Source organism: Tripterygium wilfordii, chromosome 9 (assembly GCF_013401445.1).
Source record: "Tripterygium wilfordii isolate XIE 37 chromosome 9, ASM1340144v1, whole genome shotgun sequence".
NCBI lineage: Eukaryota > Viridiplantae > Streptophyta > Magnoliopsida > Celastrales > Celastraceae > Tripterygium > Tripterygium wilfordii.
The window spans coordinates 600,237-619,880 of record NC_052240.1 but is presented as its reverse complement, the minus strand read 5'-3'; the positions used below and the strand labels follow the sequence as shown (position 1 = coordinate 619,880).

The 19,644-nt window shown below is 38.3% G+C and overlaps 4 protein-coding genes across 9 annotated transcripts; 1 reads left to right on the top strand and 3 right to left on the bottom strand.

Annotated features, from left to right (window-relative positions):
• Window positions 1-7,262: 7,262 nt before the first annotated feature.
• On the bottom strand, window positions 7,263-9,222 carry LOC120006108 (cytochrome P450 CYP82D47-like). Its single transcript, XM_038856005.1, has 2 exons — window positions 8,272-9,222; window positions 7,263-8,108 (listed from the first exon to the last, which is right to left on the bottom strand). Exons 1-2 carry the CDS (start codon window positions 9,220-9,222, stop codon window positions 7,485-7,487), a joined length of 1,575 nt encoding a protein of 524 aa, XP_038711933.1. The 3' UTR covers window positions 7,263-7,484.
• Window positions 9,223-11,374: 2,152 nt separating this feature from the next.
• On the bottom strand, window positions 11,375-13,542 carry LOC120005432 (alpha/beta hydrolase domain-containing protein 17C-like). Its single transcript, XM_038855056.1, has 4 exons — window positions 13,009-13,542; window positions 11,912-11,948; window positions 11,484-11,832; window positions 11,375-11,412 (listed from the first exon to the last, which is right to left on the bottom strand). The coding sequence occupies exons 1-4, from the start codon at window positions 13,305-13,307 to the stop codon at window positions 11,375-11,377; spliced, it is 723 nt and encodes a 240-aa protein (XP_038710984.1). The 5' UTR covers window positions 13,308-13,542.
• A 348-nt stretch (window positions 13,543-13,890) lies between these two features.
• LOC120006107 (class V chitinase CHIT5a-like) lies at window positions 13,891-17,712 on the top strand. Of its 6 annotated transcripts, none has more exons than XM_038856003.1 (4): window positions 13,891-14,443; window positions 14,535-14,636; window positions 14,769-17,369; window positions 17,468-17,712. In XM_038856003.1, the coding sequence occupies exons 3-4, from the start codon at window positions 15,782-15,784 to the stop codon at window positions 17,488-17,490; spliced, it is 1,611 nt and encodes a 536-aa protein (XP_038711931.1). In that variant the 5' UTR covers window positions 13,891-14,443; window positions 14,535-14,636; window positions 14,769-15,781; the 3' UTR covers window positions 17,491-17,712. The 6 variants fall into 6 exon arrangements, with proteins under 6 accessions (XP_038711931.1, XP_038711932.1, XP_038711930.1 ...); XM_038856004.1 differs by having other exon boundaries at window positions 14,764-17,369; XM_038856002.1 differs by having other exon boundaries at window positions 14,741-17,369.
• A 438-nt stretch (window positions 17,713-18,150) lies between these two features.
• Window positions 18,151-19,322, bottom strand: LOC120005431 (class V chitinase CHIT5a-like). The gene is made up of 2 exons (XM_038855055.1): window positions 18,263-19,322; window positions 18,151-18,176 (listed from the first exon to the last, which is right to left on the bottom strand). Exons 1-2 carry the CDS (start codon window positions 19,320-19,322, stop codon window positions 18,151-18,153), a joined length of 1,086 nt encoding a protein of 361 aa, XP_038710983.1.
• Window positions 19,323-19,644: the final 322 nt, after the last annotated feature.

The following is a 19,644-nucleotide window of genomic DNA, read 5'->3' as shown; positions in this document are numbered from 1 at the left end:
TTTATATTATTGTGAGTATTATAATATATGAAATATTTTTAATTATTATTATATTAAATAAATACTTATAATAATGTATTATGTTGAACCAGGTTTAAACTCTAGTTGATCCATTGAACCAAATAACTTTCGGTTTGATGACCGATCTGGTTTTCAAAATCTTGATTGAAATATTGGTTTGGAGTTTGTACCTAATGGAATACTTTTAAATGCAAAATCTATGGATTAATCGCCTCATTTAAAAGTCTTCTGCCAAATGTTAAACCCCTTATTAACAAGTTTGGCAAATGAAAAAATAAAATATCTTATATTAAAAATCACCACATTAAAAAAACAAATATATATATATATATAGTTAAAATTGCACTTCAAAAATTGAGAAGTACTAATATGCTTAGATTTAAGTTTCATTAATAATTGTTTGTATCTCCTTTGTTTTATCATCCAACAACAACAATATCCTATATCCAGCATGGATCTAGCAGATAATAATAATTTTTTTTCTGATATAATGATATTCTCAATCAAATATATTGCAAGTATATTGACTTTATTGATATCCTCAAATTATGGAACAAAGGTTCCATAATTTGCTTCTCAAATTATGGAACAAATTATGGTACTTTTGTCCCATAATTTGCTCCTCAAATTATGGAACAAATTATGGAACCTTTGTCCCACAATTTGCTCCTCAAATTATGGAATCTTTGTTCCATAAATTGCTACTCAAATTATGGAACATTTGTCTTAGGGTGTAATGTTTGATCCCTATATATGAGATTGTAATTGTAATGTTTTATCAAGATACATACACATCAAATATTGCCTCTATTCTTCTCTACAATTGCTCCTATTTTTCTACATGGTATCGGAGCAGGTCATGCTGTAGAAACATTACAGGGAAATATGGTAAATTATACCTCAAATCCAATTTCCCTTATAAATGAGTTTGCAACCTATCTTCAGGAGAAGGGAAGAGTAAATTGCACCTCAAATTCAATACATGGAGCTTCTGGTATAGGAAACTCTAATTCCACAACCCTCCTTGGTAAGTTTGCTGGGTTCTTATCAAACTCGGGACATCAATCCAATGACAATTTTGAAGGTATTTTCAGTGCATTCTCTACTGCTATAGAATTTAATACCGTGCATGATTTTTGGATTGTTGATTCTGGTGCCACCGATCATATGACAAATAAATTAACCAATTTGTCTGACTTCAAAAAATTTTCTACTCCATCCCATGTGTCAATTGCCAATGGGAATGGTGTTCCTGTTCTTGGTAAAGGTAAACTTAAATTGTTGTCTAAAGATGTGACTTCAATGGCTTTATATGTTCCATCTTTTCCAGTCAAGTTACTTTCGGTTAGAAAACTCACTCAAGCTTTAAATTGCTGTGTTATATTTCTTCCTCATGAGGTACTTTTTCAAGATCTTGTCACTAAGAAGATCATTGGTAGAGGATTTTTTCTACAAGGTCTTTACTACATCTCAGGAAATTTTCAACCTAGCAAAAGTACTCAAGTCTCATTTTTTCCTTCTTCCTCGGCAGATCATGTTCTCTGGCATCAACGTTTAGCACATCCTTCAGATAATATTCTCACTAAATTGTTGCCAAATGTTGATACCAATCATTTTTCTTGTGATATTTGCCATTTGTCAAAATCTACTAGATTACCTTTTGTGTCTTCTTCTTCTAGAACTACTAGAATGTTTGAACTTGTTCACTCTGATGTTTGGGGACCTACTCTTGAATCAATTGATGGTTTTAAATACTTTGTTACATTTATTGATGATTTCTCACGTGTTACTTGGGTGTACTTGTTGAGATCAAAAAGTGAAGTTATGAATATCTTCAAAGATTTTCATATGCTTGTTCAGACTCAATTTTCCTCTAAAATTCAAACACTTCGTTCTGATAATGGCACAGAATTCATGTCTAAAAATATGACACAGTATTTATATTCTCATGGCATTGTGCATCAGACTAGTTGTGTTGGTACTCCTCAACAGAACGGAGTAGCAGAACGCAAAAATAGAGACTTGTTGGAAAAAACTCGTGCTTTGATGCTTCACATGCATGTTCCAAAAGTTTTTTGGTCTTATGGAGTATTAGCAGTAGTTTATATCATTAATCGGCTTCCGAGCCGAGTGCTGTCTTTTAAATATCCCCTTGAAGTTTTGCAGGGGAAAACTATTGATGTGTCTCACTTGAAAGTATTTGGTTGCACTTGCTTTGTGCATATACAAGCAGCTCATCGTGATAAGCTTGATGCCCGAGCTGCTAAGTGTATTTTTCTGGGGTATTCTTCGACCCAGAAAGGGTATAAATGTTATCATCCTGATTCTCGAAGATTATTTGTCTCCAGAGATGTTATGTTTGAAGAAGCAACACCTTATTATACAAATTCTCAAGATGATTTAGAGGACGTGTTTCCCTTGCCTATATCCGAGATTATTTCTGAAGGGGTTCCTCACAAGCCTAATATTGCTGAGTTTGTTCCGCACCAGGCCACTGAAAATCCTCCAACTGGACAAGCTGAACTCCTTCCAAATGTGCTAGCTGAAAATTTGGTTGAAAATCCTCCAGTCGAACAGCCCGAGAATCTCCAAGATGTGCATGTGCTTGCTTCCACTAATAATCATGAGGTTTCACCGTCATTGGTTCGACGGAATCCTACTCGAAATCGCGTCCCTCCAACAAAACTTCAAGATTATGTCACTTTTTCTGCCTGCCATCCTCTCTCCAAGTATGTCACTTATCATCGTCTTTCCTCAGCTCATGTGGCATTTCTCACCGCTATTTCTACTGTTCATGAACCTAAGAATTTCAAGGAAGCAAATTCTCAGGAAATATGGCGACAAGCTATGGGTGAAGAGCTTCAAGCTCTTGCTGAAAATCAAACTTGGAGTGTTGTTAAACTTCCTCCTGGAAAACAACCAGTGGGGAGCCGCTGGGTATATAAAACTAAATTTCACTCGGATGGCACCATTGATAGACATAAAGCTCGCCTTGTGGCCCAGGGATTTACTCAAACCTTTGGTGTAGATTACAAAGAGACGTTTGCTCCTGTTGCTAAGATGAATACAGTGCGTACTCTCCTCTCAGTTGCCGTAAATTATGGATGGTCTATGAGTCAAATGGACGTCAAAAATGCTTTCCTTCATGGGGATCTTGAAGAAGAAGTCTATATGAAACTACCTCCAGGACCTCCACAGAGTTCAGATTCTTCCTTGGTTTGTCACCTACACAAATCAATCTATGGGTTGAAACAATCTCCGCGTGCTTGGCACGCAAAGTTAAGTACCGTTCTTCAAGAGGTTGGTTTCTCTCGCAGTATAGCTGATTCTTCCTTGTTCATTCGTCATTCTTCCAATACTATAGTGGTGGTCCTAATTTATGTTGATGATCTTATTATTGCTGGGAATAGTATTGATGCTATTTCTCAACTCAAAACCACTCTTCGATCTCGATTTCCTATTAAGGATCTTGGTTCCTTAAATTACTTTCTTGGCATTGAAATGGCAGTTTCCAGCAAAGGTTTATTTCTAAATCAAAGGAAGTATATTCTTGATTTGCTAGAGGAAACCGAAATGATGAATTCAAAGCCAGCATCCACTCCACTGGATAGCAAATTAAATCTTGATACAGCCAGTGAACCTTTACAAGGAGTTAGTGATTACCAACGGTTGGTTGGTAAGCTCATTTATCTCACTATTACTCGACCTGACATTGCTTATGGTGTAAGTCTTGTTAGCCAGTTCATGCACGCTCCTACTCTTTTCCATTTGGGCATTGTCAAACGAATCTTACGTTATCTCAAGGGTTCTATTGGTCGTGGCATAGTTCTAGCTAAGCACGGTCACTTACGGATTACAGGAAATAGTGAGTCTGATTGGGCTGGAAATGCCCTTGATCGAAAGTCCACTTCCGGCTATTGTATGTTTGTTGGTGGAAATCTTGTTTCTTGGCGTAGCAAAAAACAACATGTGGTTGCTCGTTCTAGTGCTGAAGCTGAATATCGTGCAATGGCATCCAGTGCATGTGAACTAATATGGCTTAAGAGTTTGCTCGCAGATTTGGGTTTTCCAAGTAGTCTTCCTATGACTCTCTTTTGTGATAATCAGGCTGCTATGCATATTGCTGCTAATCCCGTGTTTCATGAACGCACAAAACATATTGAAGTTGATTGTCATTTTATTCGTCATCAAGTTCAGAATCAAGTTATTCAAACAGTTTACACTCGAAGTCATGATCAACTTGCTGATGTTTTTACAAAGGTTTTGTCTTCTGGTCATTTTCACCGATTATTGTCCAAGCTTGGCTCAATCAATCCCCTTGATCCAGCTTGAGGGGGAGTATTGACCTTATTGATATCCTCAAATTATGGAACCTTTGTTCCATAATTTGCTTCTCAAATTATGGAACAAATTATGGTACTTTTGTCTCATAATTTGCTCCTCAAATTATGGAACAAATTATGGAACTTTTGTCCCACAATTTGCTCCTCAAATTATGGAATCTTTGTTCCATAAATTGCTACTCAAATTATGGAACATTTGTCTTAGGGTGTAATGTTTGATCCCTATATATGAGATTGTAATTGTAATGTTTTATCAAGATACATACACATCAAATATTGCCTCTATTCTTCTCTACAATTGCTCCTATTTTTCTACAAAGTACCATGTCAATAGTATGCCCTACAAAGCCAACAAGTTCCACTGAAATTTTGGGACATTGCAAGTTCCATGTCAATAGTATGCCTTACAAAGCCTACAAGTTCCACTGAAATTTTGGGGCTTTCTTCTTCTCCTCATATTCTTTGCAAAGATGCCTTATATTTTACACTTGGGTCATTTAATGTACGATATAATGGGTTATTTAATGTATGATATAATGATCCGCTCTATAGTACTTGAAGTTTATTGGTTTTAAGAATTAATCCCGCTCTATGGTATTTGAAATTTATAGCATTTTATCGTAGCCACCAGTGATGCAAAATGAGTGAAATTTCACTCTCTTTAAACTTCTCAAACTCACTACAGGTCATCCCAACATGCCATGCCACCTTACATTGCGAACAAAACAACCTGTGGTAGACAGGTGCTGAAGAATCCAAAACCAACTTGGTTTTGGTTGGCTACGTAGATACCGTTTTCAGTTATCAGAATTGATTTCATTTCAGGTGAAATTGATAAAGGGAGAAGAAAGGAGGTAGAGGAAAGTAGGAAACCCTAGGGTACAGATTGAAAAAAACATAGAAAAACATAAAATTGTGATGTATTTATAATTGTTATTTTTTTTACTGAGTTTATTTAGAGTGTGATGTAGTTAATAAATTATGAGGTGCAAATAATATTCATTTTTAAGGAAAACCTTGCCACATTATATGAAGTACTCATGCATAAAAGAGTGTAGTTTGTTTGAAGCAGAGTCATGGAATTTAACTTCTGTACCTTTTGTTCTTTTGCACAGATAGATTTTTATAGCCACCTTTTTCCCATGATAAGGTATAACTACAAATTAAGTAAAAAGTGTCCTACTTAAAGTACGTAATCCCAACATTACCATAATTAGGGAAAAGTCAAGTGCACAAACACCTACGTAATCCCAACATAATCATAATTAGATTCTCATCCGTTAAATGTGGGACTATCTTCATCAATGATTGGACGAACTAAATATCAAAACCTCTTCGCATCCAATTGACTCTTTCAAACAAACAAAAATTTCAAATAGATAAGCAACAAAATATGCACGAGTTTTGCATATTGTCCATATCCATCACTACCATATCATGATGGTTGAGGAGCCGACGGAGCGAGTCGTGGTTGCTGAAAGCTCTGCAGGCTACGAACACCGATCATCGCCCTTCCATGGAATCGCCTAGAATCTACAAGTTCAGGTATGGAGCTGATTTTAATATGGTTTCGCAAGTTCAAAAATGGTTATCCAGCAATGTATGAAAAAAATGAAAAATGTTAAATGGAAAAAAATTGAAGTTGAGTAATGAAAACCATTTAACTCAATCATGGAATATTTTGAGAAATGATTCAATAGTTAATATATGTCATATGATGATGTGATGTACCACAACATATGGAGCGGGAAATTGGTACATTTTTAAAATTTGAATTGCAAATTCTATATTTAGATTCTCAACTATACATGCATTGTCACCAAGACTCTGTAAATTGACATTATTATATTGGTTTTGGTACTCCATATCATCGTATGACATGATTCCATCCCATCCCACCCATTTAATAGACATTCGATTTTGAAATTTAAAACATGCAAATGACCATTAGATATGACTACCAATAATAAAATTATTGACTCAACGTTTTCACGAATACATTTTGAGATTTCCTCCAATTTTCAACCTCCATAAATGATCCGAGAGCATGGCCTCCAACTTCAACCTCAAAAGGCGGGATGATTGCATGGGTGGTGGAATTGGAATTGGGGTAGCTACTATTTATGAGAAAAAGCCATTGCAAATACAATAAAGAGTATTCTTTCTTTCTTTTATTGATGGCGAAAGTTGTTGGCCAAAATGTTTTTATGGTTTTAAGATGGATCTGAGTCTGGCTTCAATGTAGGTCTGATCGTTTGGGTTGTTTGTCAAGGTTTTTTTTGGAGTTGGGCTGCTATTGAGAGAGGCCTTTTAGGGACAATGGATTGGGCTTAGCTAATACTTCGATTGACTGATTGAGGATCCCTCTCTCTAAAAAGGGTACAGTGGAAGAGAAATTTGCTCTCTAGTAAAACACTAAGACGGATAAATTAGCTAAGCAAGACCCATCTCTTAAAATTGGGCCAAACAGCAACATTAAAATTGGCCAAAGTAGGCCCATCTAGTGTACCATGGGCCGTCTTTGAAACCTTTATATTTTTAGAGTAAAATTGAGCTTGGATTGAATTTCCTTGAACTAAATTGTTCTTGTTTGTCTAAAGTCACCTTCAACCAAAAAATTATATTGAGTAGCCATAATACAAGGTTTGGTACCCTTTCAACCCACAAATTATAGCTTCTGGTTTCTTGTTGTTCACTTTCAAGAGGTGGTATTAGCAACCACACCACCATTTCATTTCACTCCAGATAACTCCTTTCTTGATTTTTGCATCTATTCTTTCCTTCTATTACAAATGGACAACTTTATTGTTGATGATATTCTTGATGAACTCTAAAATTACACCAAAAGAAAATTTTCTAAGAAGTGTATGTAAGAGTCTAGTATGATAGTATAATGTATACATGGGAAAGCAAATAACATTTTACTCATCAAATTCTTTTGAAAGTGTCATTGACATAGTTGACAGTAGCACACAAACTGAAAAAAATACACCAACTCAAAGCTTAAATATAGCAAATAGAATAAATTCTTCATTTGAGGGACTAAGAACATTTCTAGCTCTTTATTTTTATTACTTAGTCTACCCAGGCAAACTCCTCTTGATATCATATTCATGCAGTTTAAGCATAAAGGTGGGCAGGAAGGCGTGGGGTGAGAAGAACTTCAAGTGGATTGGCTCTATATAAGGTGAATCCCAGTCCTTCAGCCATGTCGACTGGTCCTCCTGTTGGGCTTGCAATGTCAAATTCATGTAGAAAATTTGCAAGCGTAAGTTGCATATTTTGACTTGCAAGAGAAATTCCAGGACAAACTCTTCTACCACTTCCAAATGGTAACAATTCAAAATTTTGGCCCCTGTAGTCAATGTGCTTGTGTGTGGTGAGAAATCTTTCTGGTTTGAACTCTTCAGGATTTGGCCATACTTTGGGATCATGATGAATTTTTGCAATATTGACAAAGAGTTGTGTCCCTGCAGGGATATGAAAACCGTCGATGGTGCAGTCTTCTGTTGAAAGATGTGCTGCATCGAGTGATGATGGGGGGTACATCCTCAGTGTCTCCTTGATGATGGCTGGGATGTACGCCAATTTTTGCAAATCCGAATCTTCAACAAGCCTATCTCTACCAACGCAGGTATCTAATTCCTGATGCGCTTTCTTTAATGCTTGAGGGTTGTTCAATAATAGTGATACGGCCCAACTCAAAGCTATAGTTGAGGTTTCTGCACCTCCTAAAACAAGATTCTGCAAAGAGAAAAAAGCACGGGGCTGGTCAATTAGATAAACAATCACAGATCCAATATCAAAGTTCAGGTCCATGCTCTTAAGCATTTGGGTTAGTACATGTGGAATGCTAAACTAGTTAGATTGTGTGTAAAAAGCAACAAAGAAAATTGCATATGCATACCAGGCATGTGGCCTTGATGATGGTATCTGCATCATGACTGGAATTCTTTACTGCATCTCTATCACAAATAGATAGCATAACATCCATAAAGTCCTGGGTAGCTTCAACTTTACCATCAGCTCTCTTTTGCTTATGCTCATCTAACCATCCTTGGAGAATTTCGTCCATCTCTTTGGCATTCCTTTTCATGGCTTTTTCAACTCCTCCAATATCAAACCGTTTCAAAAATGGAAGCGCATCCCCCACCGCGAAACTCCCAGCCAATTCAAGGCACTCCTTCAACCCCTTTTGGCACTTCTCATACTCTTCCTTCTCTGCCTTTGTTTTAGCCCCAACACATCGCTTCCCTGCAATCAACTTGGTTATGATGTTAAGATTTAAGTCTCCAAACCATTGCTTCAAGTCCACCTTCACTGCAGTTTTGTTTGTATTTAACTGCTCATGCATCTCCTTTAACATTGTCCTCACTTCAGATTTTAAGACACCTCTTAGCATATCTATTCTATGATTTGAGAGAAGCTCCACTGTCGCTATCTTGCGCATCTCGCGCCAATAAGGACCGTATGGGCTGATGGCAAACATCGCAAAGTGGTAGCCAAGAAGATCAGAGGACATTGAAGGTGGACGGCTTGCGAATATTTTGTCATTTGTGGTAAAGCACTCTTTAGCAATCTCTGGGGTACTAACAATCAAGGCTTGATGCACGCCAAGCTTTAGAATAAATGTTGGACCGATCTTGTCCACCATTTCTCCCAAGATTTTGTAGGCTGGTTTTGACCACCCTGCTAAGAGGTGGAGGTGGCCTATGAAAGGCAAAGCACCCGTAGCTACTGGTGGTGGTTTCTTATTCTGAGGGTGTCTTGGCTTTGAGAATAGAAAGTAGACAAGCAGAGTGAAGGCTAATGTGATTGCTACAATGGCATTTGTGGGGAGAGAAAGGGCGAAATCCATGGCTGCTGCCACTAATACTTGATGTTTGATTTCAGAGCTTACGTTTGTTTGTGTGGAAGGGTGGGATTGTGTTGGGTTTCATATATAGACGAGGCAGGTGTGCTACTTATGCCATGTGTGATCCGATGGGCGAGAACTCCATATTTAATCAACAGTGGACAGGATGGTTTAGTCAACAATAGGAGGCTCTACGGTTGTTGTTTTAGTCATGAGTGTAACTCAGCATCTCAGTGATGAAGACGACAGATTTATTGGACTGATGATAAGAATTGAATAATTTGTGGCACACCCAATAGAAGCAATGATTTAGTTTTGGCTTTTATAACTTTCCTAAAAGTGGTAACTGTGTGGCGTTTTCTCATGTAGGCTGTAGCCACTCTTTCCTAACATCTTGATGGGGATGGGTAACAGTGTCACGAGGGATTGATAGAGATTGATTAATAATGATAATAAATTGCGCAGCAGAAGCGTTTTTATGCTAGAGGAGGCCTAGCATGTACAAGGAAAGATAGTTATAAAGCAATGATTATGCAAGTAATCATATATAGAGTTATCCTTCATAATCAAAACTAAATTCAAGGCTAAGGTTATTCCATCGGGAGTAATACTCTTACGACCATGCGATTAGTTTTGGCCGAATTTAGTCAATTTATCCAACACTCAGAGTTTAGGTTTAGGCTTAAAAGGGCACCTTTACTTCATAAGTTTCAGTGCAGACATATTTAAACCATTATTCAAAGAGTCTGGAAACTCAAGTGTCAAAAATTGCAGTATTCTAAGAGCCCCATATCAAAACCTCCAAAACAGTAGTTAAATTTACCAATTACAAAGATATTTTTGGGGCAAGGCAGGAGCAGAATCTATGGTTACTACTACTGTAACACCTTATTCAAGTGGGAGAGGTCACAAGCCTCTGCAATGTAAATTTTGATGTTACTAGACGAGCTATCGAATAACGAAGGGGTTAAGTTTCTTGTCTCACATCGTCCATAGGAAGATGTGAAGTACGTTATATAATAGGTCAAACTTTTAAATTAGTTATAAGTGTTTTTCTTTGGAGGAGATGCATATGATTCTATTAAAATTCCCAAAGCCGACAAAATCTTATGTTTGATGTATTATTGTGTGAATGATTTTTTTTAAAATATTTTTTAATAAAGGAAACTTAGATGTTTCTTTTTTCCAGCCGGCAATTGAAGGATGAGATTCTTGTGATATATTAGTATGATATAGATTAAAGCAAGGATGGCCATATAGGAAATTAAATTCAACGAATGTTTGTGGGCAATGCACCAACTAGTCAACACTGGTGGACTCCAAATTTATTTATTTATTTTGGCTGGTACTGGTAGTTTTTAAGAAAATTTTATAAATTATGAATGCTATCTCTTTATAGGAATGACAAAAGTCACAAAACTATGTTCGGTGAGGATAATCAAATTTGTCTTATCTAGATTAAACCAAGTTTGAACAAAAATTATTTGTTCAAAATCCGGGTCCAAACATAAAATTTTTGTTCGATTTTTTAAAACCGGATCCGGATCCGGATCCAAATGCATTAATCTTGTTTCAACCCTAATCCGGATTAGGTTATCATCCGAATTTAAATAAATCCGAGTTTGGTCAATTAAGTATGTCTGAAATCCAATCCATATTAGAATCCAAGCATGTAAATATTTCATAAACATGTCTTATTGTCCGATTTTAAAATGATTTTTTCCCTACCCCTATCCCATAATTCATGTGTGACTTGGGGTAATCTTTTTTATTATGTTCTCCGGATCAATAATTTTATAGTAGACCCAGTGCAAGCAATAATTTAATTTTCAATTGGGATTTAACCCCACCAGACCACCATATCTCACAAGCAATAATAATTTAATCACGTGTGAGTTGCAAGAGAAATTCATAGACGTGTCACGTACTCTTCTACAGGGCACCAAATGGTATGGGAAAAATTAGTCTCCTGAAATCAACATGCTTGTGTGTTTACAGAAATCCTTCTGCCTGAACTCATCAGGAACCACTTGCCTATGGCTTTAACTGATTCTCTCTCCAGAATTAGAGCGTAAAGAATTTCACTTGAGATAAGGAGTTCGATTCGAAACTAACGTTATTATTTCCAAGTGGTTTGCGCTAAGTCTCAACTCAACTAACCTATCTTACGGGTTAGCACGTGCCTAGTTTGACCTGAATTTGAGTTCAGTGAATTGTCCAAAAGACACTCATGTAAGAGTTGTTCTCGGTATAAAAAAAAAAACCCTCGTTAGGGTTTGGCCATCCATTTTGGATATCTTTGAATCTTTCAGGTCCAGGTCCAGGTCCAATTAGATTGAACCTTCCAATGAAGAGAGCACCTTGAACGAAACCTACGTTAAAAATGTCGAACCAGAATGTCATCTTTACAGGATACAAGACCCGTATGCCCGAAAGAATGGCACTATGAAGAACAACACCTCTCAGTCTCTGCAATCGTGAGCCTGGGTGCAGTGTTGGCCCACTTCCAACAGATTGGCCATACAAAATCAACTCCTCCTGCTTAATTCTATACTCTCTCTTCAAACAATTGTAGACAGCCTCTATGTCATGGTAGGTGTTGAACTCAGATGGCTGTTACAAACACAGGAAATCCATAATTGATCAGACCGAAAGAAAACTCCCAAGAGTTGTTGATTTCATGTTTGTTTACCTTGCCAGTGGATGCTCCGTACCCAGAATAATCATAGCTGCAATATCACAAGTCACCAAGTAAATAATATAATTTCCATAAGCCTCTATGTCATGGTTTGTTTACCTTGCATTTGTGTTCAGAAAACCAAAAGCATGCCGTCAACCAAATTTAATGAAACAGTCAGTTTTGAACAGCTTATACGAAATAAACAAAAGCAAAATCCAAAACTCTCAAATAAAATTCTTTTCCATGACAGAAAATACATAGTAATTTATATCTGGACGGGCCATTGAAACCAACCCTGGCGCCTTATGCAATGTCTAGCACAATGATATCCATAGAATTAGACTAGAAACCCTCAATCTTTAGTGAACTTTCTAAAATATCCATAGACTAGAAAACAAACTATCAGTCACTGAAAAAAGACAATAATCACGATATACCACAATAAAGAAATGTTTAAGCCGGCTTTCGGAAATTATTAGCAAGTAAATAGAGATCGTTAGTACCAAATTATCAAACAACTCTTCCTCGCAAAGTTCAGACACGTAGTTCCGATCCCCAACAAGAAAATGGCAATAGAAGATTCTGAAAATGAATATTGATCAGGTACAACTAAACAAAATGGACCATCATAGATTGACTCCATAACAGTAGCATTTAATCAAGAGATTTTAAAACCCAGAAACATACAAACTAAATGAGGACAAACCCTTCACTATTATAATATGAAAAGGTTGAAATATTGCCTTCAAAACAAAATTAGTACAACTTTGACTCTTCAAGGTAGTAAAACATTTTACCACATAATCCAATAGCTTTACTTATATAGGAATTGATGGGGAAATCTTATCCCATATTAATGTTTTTATACATTTACTATTTGCTGAATTGATTTTGGTCATCTACCCAATCTACAAAACAGAGCAAGAAAAACAGAGACAACCGGGACAAGACCCAATCGAACAGAGAAATACAATGAACAAAGAAATGAATTGTTCCCCCAATCGACAATTAAAGGAATCACAAAATCCAATTGCCAATGAAAACACAATCAAACACCAAATGAATTAACCAATTTGAAAAACCCACACCAAGAAATCGGTCAAAGGTACCTCATGATACTGACACGAAGGTGCGCCCTGAGTTCGATGAAGAGCTCGTGCATCTGACCAAGGTCAGCAGCATTGCCATGGGAGTACAAGACCTTGAGCCTCGCAAATGGGTGTCTCCAGAAGGTAGCGACGACCTTGTTACCTACCTTGGTCTCCAACAAATGCACCTCCATGTTCTTATCGGTGGTGACACCAGGGAACACTAGCCTCCCGTCCTCCTCCCTGTACACATCGTATGTTGGTGGGTCTGGCTGGAAGAACGTGAACTTCGCTGCCACGTTTGATGTTACATTTCCCATTTAATACACACAAAAAACCCACTTTCAGATTTTTATTTCTCTCTGTCGGTGTGGCAACAAATAGATTAAACAAGCATATCTACAACAAGAAGAAGAAAAGTCGAGGAATGTCTGGTTAATTTTGCTTTGGTTATTGACTAATTGTGTTATTTTAGGTGTCTCTGTTTTTGGGTTAATGTGAAGGATTCGGATCTAAATGGGTGACCTGGAAGAGAGGGGCGGTGGTGGTGGTGGTGGTGGTGGTGGAGGAGGAGAGGACGATTGATTATTTCTGTTTTTCTGTGTTGAAGATGTTTGTTGATTAGGAAGATCTGCATAAGCTTCTGTTGTTGTATGACACCCCTGGTTTTTAGATTGTGTATTACACAAAAAGACATGTTTGTCCTTCATTCATGGAATTTACTCTTCTTACGTTGGCCAAGTTTTCAACTCTTCATTGTTCATTTTTCAATTAAACGTCTCGAAGAATCCCAAACTCCACGATAAAAAAAAAAAGGTTTTGAAATTTGATTATGAATTATGATGCAGTCACATAGGAAGAGCAGTTTGGACCTTTCAAATCTAAAAAAAAAAAGTTTTTGGTTGTCCCCATATGTCCAATCCAATCAAAGGAAAAACAAAGCTCTCTACACAAAGAAAGGGCCGATGTACGCATCAAGAGATTAATAACAGAAAGAAAAGACACAATAAAGAGAGAAGATGGACGGATGAGATTTGATCAAGGCTGCTGAAAAAAGGATCTTGGACGGGAAGGGAGGGTTGATTTTGGTGGTCAAAAAGGTGAGAGAGTCAAACATTCCCTTATTCGCTTTGTTCAGCAAACTGAGGTGCTCGAATGGACTGGTGTGGGTAGAGAGAGTGAACCCAGATGGCCAGGGACATTGCTATGGCCTTTGGAAAGTGAACACTGTCCTCGTGTTAAAAAAGATTCTGTTGGAAAGGGAAGATCAGAGCTTTGCGGCTTTCAGGATCCAGTTTTTGTCAAATGTGTCAGATTTCACATTGCTGAGAAGAGAATGAGATGGAAGCTTGAGCTGGATTCAGTATTTTTATCATTGGAGGTTTGATCGTATGGGTGAGGAAGTTTCACTTCATTGGGCATTGGAAGAAGAAAAGGGATTCAGGGATACAGTAAGGTCAAATCCCCCCTCTCTAGGTAAATGCTTTTGGGATAATTTGCCCAAGTATTTTCCTGGGAAAAAAAGTGATTTGGTTTCTTGTTTGCAGATTGATTTTCATATTCTTGAGAATCATGATGAAAATGGAGCATGGCCCTTGATCCTCGTAAAATTTGTAGAGTGGATGGCCAAAAATAATATCTTGTTCATGGTAAGGTTACAATGTTACTGTTGTTTTTCATTTAATAATTTGGGTTTTATTATTGTACAATGTGACTTTCCGATGGATGAGGTGGTAAAATCTGCAATTCGCAGTGACTATGTTTGAATGATTCAAGTGTAGGATTTTGCGGAAACCCTAATTGTGGAGCTTTGAACCTGTTATCATTCCGACAGCTGCTAGAGTCTTGAGGTGCTATCCTTACTTCTTTTAGTCGATTTTCCGCCCAGCATATATATTGTACATTTCAGTGAATTAGTCTTTTATCCCCATCTCACGTGGCTGTTGATAAATTCCCCTCGTCGAAACAAAGGTTAGTGAAATTTGTTGGTTTGTTGATGAGTACAGGTGACTGGTTTCTATGAAAAATGTGAAGCTAGCTTATGTAGAACTATTCTATTGGGCTTTCTGTATATGCAAAAACTAGTAGTCTTTCAAGTGAAAGGATGGTTGTGCCAAGAAATTACCAATTTTTATAGGGAATTTTCCATCTTGTTCCTTGTTGACTTAGCTTGTTCTATGTTTAGAAATCTAGTTTTGTGGAGCTCAGACTCTGTTGTTGTTCTCGCTGTGTAGTACGTGTTTTTTGGTTTTTGTCATACTTGATCTTCATCATGCTTTACACATCTATGGTCATTGTCTAATAAGATTGAGTAGCTTTCATTGTTGGTAAGCATTTGTTGTTCACGCTGCAGAATTTTAGTTTATATCAAATTAATTTCTTGTAGACGAAGAAGAATCCGAGGAATTAACGTGTAGATTAATTAGTTTATTCATTTGAATCCCTCAAAACCTATTGTTTTTCAGCATCTTTAGGAGACATAATACGACTAAACTCGCTCCACTGTTAGGTTCGGTGTTATAGCTTAGAGAGATGAACAAAACATTTCCTGAAGTGGGCAAAAAGAAGTTTAAGATTTGATCAAGAACCAACATACTTTAGGCCTAATGTAAATTTTGAGGGCAGGAATTGTAGCAGTCTCGTGCTTTCAGGCTTGTCTTAATCCATTTGACAAAATCTATGTCAAACTAAGTAGTATAGGCTAGATATTCTTATTGATAATGTGAAGCCGAAGGCAACCCTCCAAGCATAAAGCATGATCAGCCAAAAAGCTTCGATAAAACCGTAGCCTGTAATGCCATTGGCCTCCCTATTTATAAGCATACGACCAGATGGAAACAAACAAACCAAAATTCCTCACCACATCACCAAAATGGCTCATCGAACAATGGCGCCACTCTGTTGGGCCATAATCTTCATTGCAAGCACATTGACTTCAAAGACTACAAGCACAGTGACTTCAGAAACTATTACTGCTACTTGTAACTGTAACAATACGGCTAACCCACCACCACCACCACCTCCACCTCCCCCAGTTCCATTGACACTCCCTCCTGCGCCATCAATGTGTCCACCACCACCACTGCCGTTCCCGTTTCCATCAACTCCCCCACCACCATCTGAAATCATATCTCCACCTCCTCCACCATTAGTGGTTCCCGGTCCTCCACCACCACCGCCGTTCCTGTTTCCATCGCCTCCCCCACCACCATCTGAAATCATACCTCCACCTCCACCACCAGCAGTGGTTCCTGGTCCCCTACCACCACCGCCGTTCCTGATTCCATCGCCTCCCCCACCACCATCTGTAATCATATCTCCACCTCCTCCACCCTCAGTGGTTCCCGAACCTACCTCTCGTGGCATCAAAGGTGGCTACTGGCTTTCCTGGCTGGCTGACAAGTTCCCTCCCTCGAAAATCCCCACCTATTTTACTCATATCTTCTATTCGTTCCTTGTCATAGACCCTACTTCTAATCAGTTGTTGATCACGCTAACTGATGATCAATTGATGAAGGATTTCACAGATACCATTCATGCCCAAAAGCAACCAGCAAAAGCATTCATATCCATTGGAGGAGCAAATTCAAACCCCGATACCTTCTCTAACATGGCAAGCAACACTGCTTCTCGTGCTGTCTTTATTAAATCTACTATTGATGTGGCTCGGAAGTATGGTTTAGATGGCCTAGACCTCAACTGGGAATTCCCTAATACCCCGGAAGACATGTCCAACCTTGCACTGCTCTTAAAAGAGTGGCGTGGAGCCATTGAAACCGAGTCACAAACATCCGGGGAACCTCAAATTCTTTTGTCTGCAGCTGTTTATTTTGCTCCTTCTTTTTTCTTCGACCATCAGGGTACAACATACCCGGTTGCTGCTCTTAATACCTTTGCTGATTTTGTGAGTCCTATGTGCTTTAATTATCATGGAAACTGGGATACTTCAGTGACTGGTGCTCATGCTTTGCTATATGACAAGACAAGCAAGATTAGCACAAGTTTTGGTATATCATCTTGGAAACGGGCTGGGATGGCTGCGGAGAAGCTTGTAATGGGACTTCCTCTATATGGATGGACATGGCAATTAAAAGACCCTAATGTAAATGGCATTGGAGCTCTTGCTGTTGGCGTAGGTCCTGGGGATAACGGGACTATGTCATACAGTGAAATTGTGGCCTTCAATGCTGCAAATAATGCCCAAGAAGTGTATGATGAGGATACCGTATCTACATACTCGTTTTCCGGGACAACCTGGATTGGATACGATGGACCAGGATCTATTACACAGAAAACCAAGTTTGCCCAGATCCAGGGCCTAGGTGGGTTTTTTGTATGGGGACTTGGATACGATGATCAAAACGAGTCACTATCAAAAGCAGGTTAGTTCTTGGTGATCTCTCTGTGATTTCTTATCCTCTGTAAGCTTACTCTTCAATTCTCGACTGATTCTTGGTTCATCTGTTTCTTCCTTTCGCAGCTGCAGCCGTATGGGATTCGTGAAGCTAAACGATGAAAATCTGGATTAACTTTCAGACTACACCAAGCTTCATCGATGGAATCACTGACGTTCCGTTTGTGTGTGTGAAAAATAATGTTCATTTCTGTATGAAGGCAAATAAGTCATCATGTATTCATTTGTACGTATATTTGATTAATCAAACTACATATGTACTTTGCAGAATACTTGTTTGGAATAAGAGGAAAAACAAAGCAACAGTCAGATTTCATGAGTTTCTGTTTTTCTTTTCAGATTGGTTGACAAACATAAACAAACCCTATACACTATCAAATGCAGGTTAGTCAGTGATCCACACCCTTGAAGCTGCATATTAGCATATGAAATAGCTTTTCAATGATCTGGTTTAGACGCATTGGGTAGACACATTTTTTTACAAAATCTTTCATGCGTTGGGCTTTAGCCCAACTTACCATGTCGTTGTGTATGAATATTATGTGCGCATAGGACTGATGACCCAAGTTTAAGCCCATATATGATGTAGAAAAAAGGGAAAACACATAACTGTGAGAATTGTTTAATTTAGAAATAGTTTGACGATAATACCAACAACATGGTTCAAACTCTGAAAAGACAAAACTAAGTTGATACACACATGAAAATACATGCTTAGATTTCTGAAATTTAGGCTCCATAAGAAGTCATTAGTAACCGATCCAAGCCTTCGAAGCTGCATTTTATGAATCAAACAATATGAATTAGCTTTAGATTAAGAAATAATTAATCCAATTATGATAAACAAACAAAGGAACATACCTTGTTTTGAGATTTCCCAATCGAGATCAAAAGACAAAGCCCAAAAGAAATACCCACGAAGCCCATGGGCCCTAGCAAAGCCTATCTTCACCTTTGTTGACGTGGCATCATCAAATCCAATCCAAGTCGTTCCACCATAAGCATATGCGGACACAGTCACCGGATCATACAGTGCACTGGCACTATGGGCCCCAATATAATCCACCAACTCTGAGAAATGTAAAACACCTTCCACTCCTGGGCCCAGCCCAACTGCTGGTGCTCCAATCCCATTCACATTTGGGTCTTTAAGCTCCCAAGTCTTTCCATACAAAGGCAGGCCCATAACCAACTTACTGGGCCGAACACCGGCCCTGATCCATGATTGAAGCCCATAGCTTGTACTTATGTTACTCTTTGGGTCGAATAATGCAGCATGGGCCCCCGTCTGCGATGTGTTCCATGACCCATGATAGTCAAAACACATTGGGCTGGCCCAGTCCAAATATCTATCAATTGAGCCCACTGGGTACCTACGGTAGACTTTATCTACGAAGAAGTCAACGGAGAAGTACACGGCTGCAGTGAGAAGCAGAGGAGTGCGGCATGTGGACCGGGCTTCTTTTTGGATCGCAAACCTCCATTCCTTAAACAAGCGGCCCAAATTGATCATTTCTTTTGGGCCTTGAGGCCACTCCCAATCAAGGTCCAGCCCATCAAACCCAAACCTCCTTGCAACATCAATTGCTGAATTTATGAAAATTTTTCTTGATCCAGCCTTTGAAGCCATGGTGGCATAAAGAAGTGGATCACCACCGCCGCCACCGAAGGAGACTAACGTCTGCACCGGTGGGTTTTTGTGGTGGAGAGTGGTGGTGAAGTTGTGGAGGAGCTTTGCCTCGGAATTCGATAATTCGAACTTGAATGTAACGTTGCTAGGTGATAGAAATGCGTAGTATATGTGACTGAACAAGTTGGTGTCTATGGCTGATGGAGGGAAGTTATCTACAGACCATGAAGGCCAATAAGCCGCCCTCACAGCGGACGGTGACACCGTATTGCTCCCCGTGGTGGTGGCCATGGCCGCGGTCAAGGAGATGATGATAAGTGTGAGGTGAACACAGTTGAGGGCAGTCATTTTTTGATCATGTGATTGATAGTTTAATTTGTGTCCAAATATATTTATAGAAATACTTGGTAGATTCAGTTTTGTCTTTTAATTGTTGGATTTCTTGTATTGTTTCGATTTCAATATCTCTACTTGGCCGTCCTTCCATCATGACCTATTCAAAGTTTAGATTTGAAATTCAATGGTTTGTTTTAGACACGACCCGTTTAGTACACAAAGTCTCACTAAATATTAACGAAATTCAATTCAAAAAATAAATTAAAAAAATAATTCC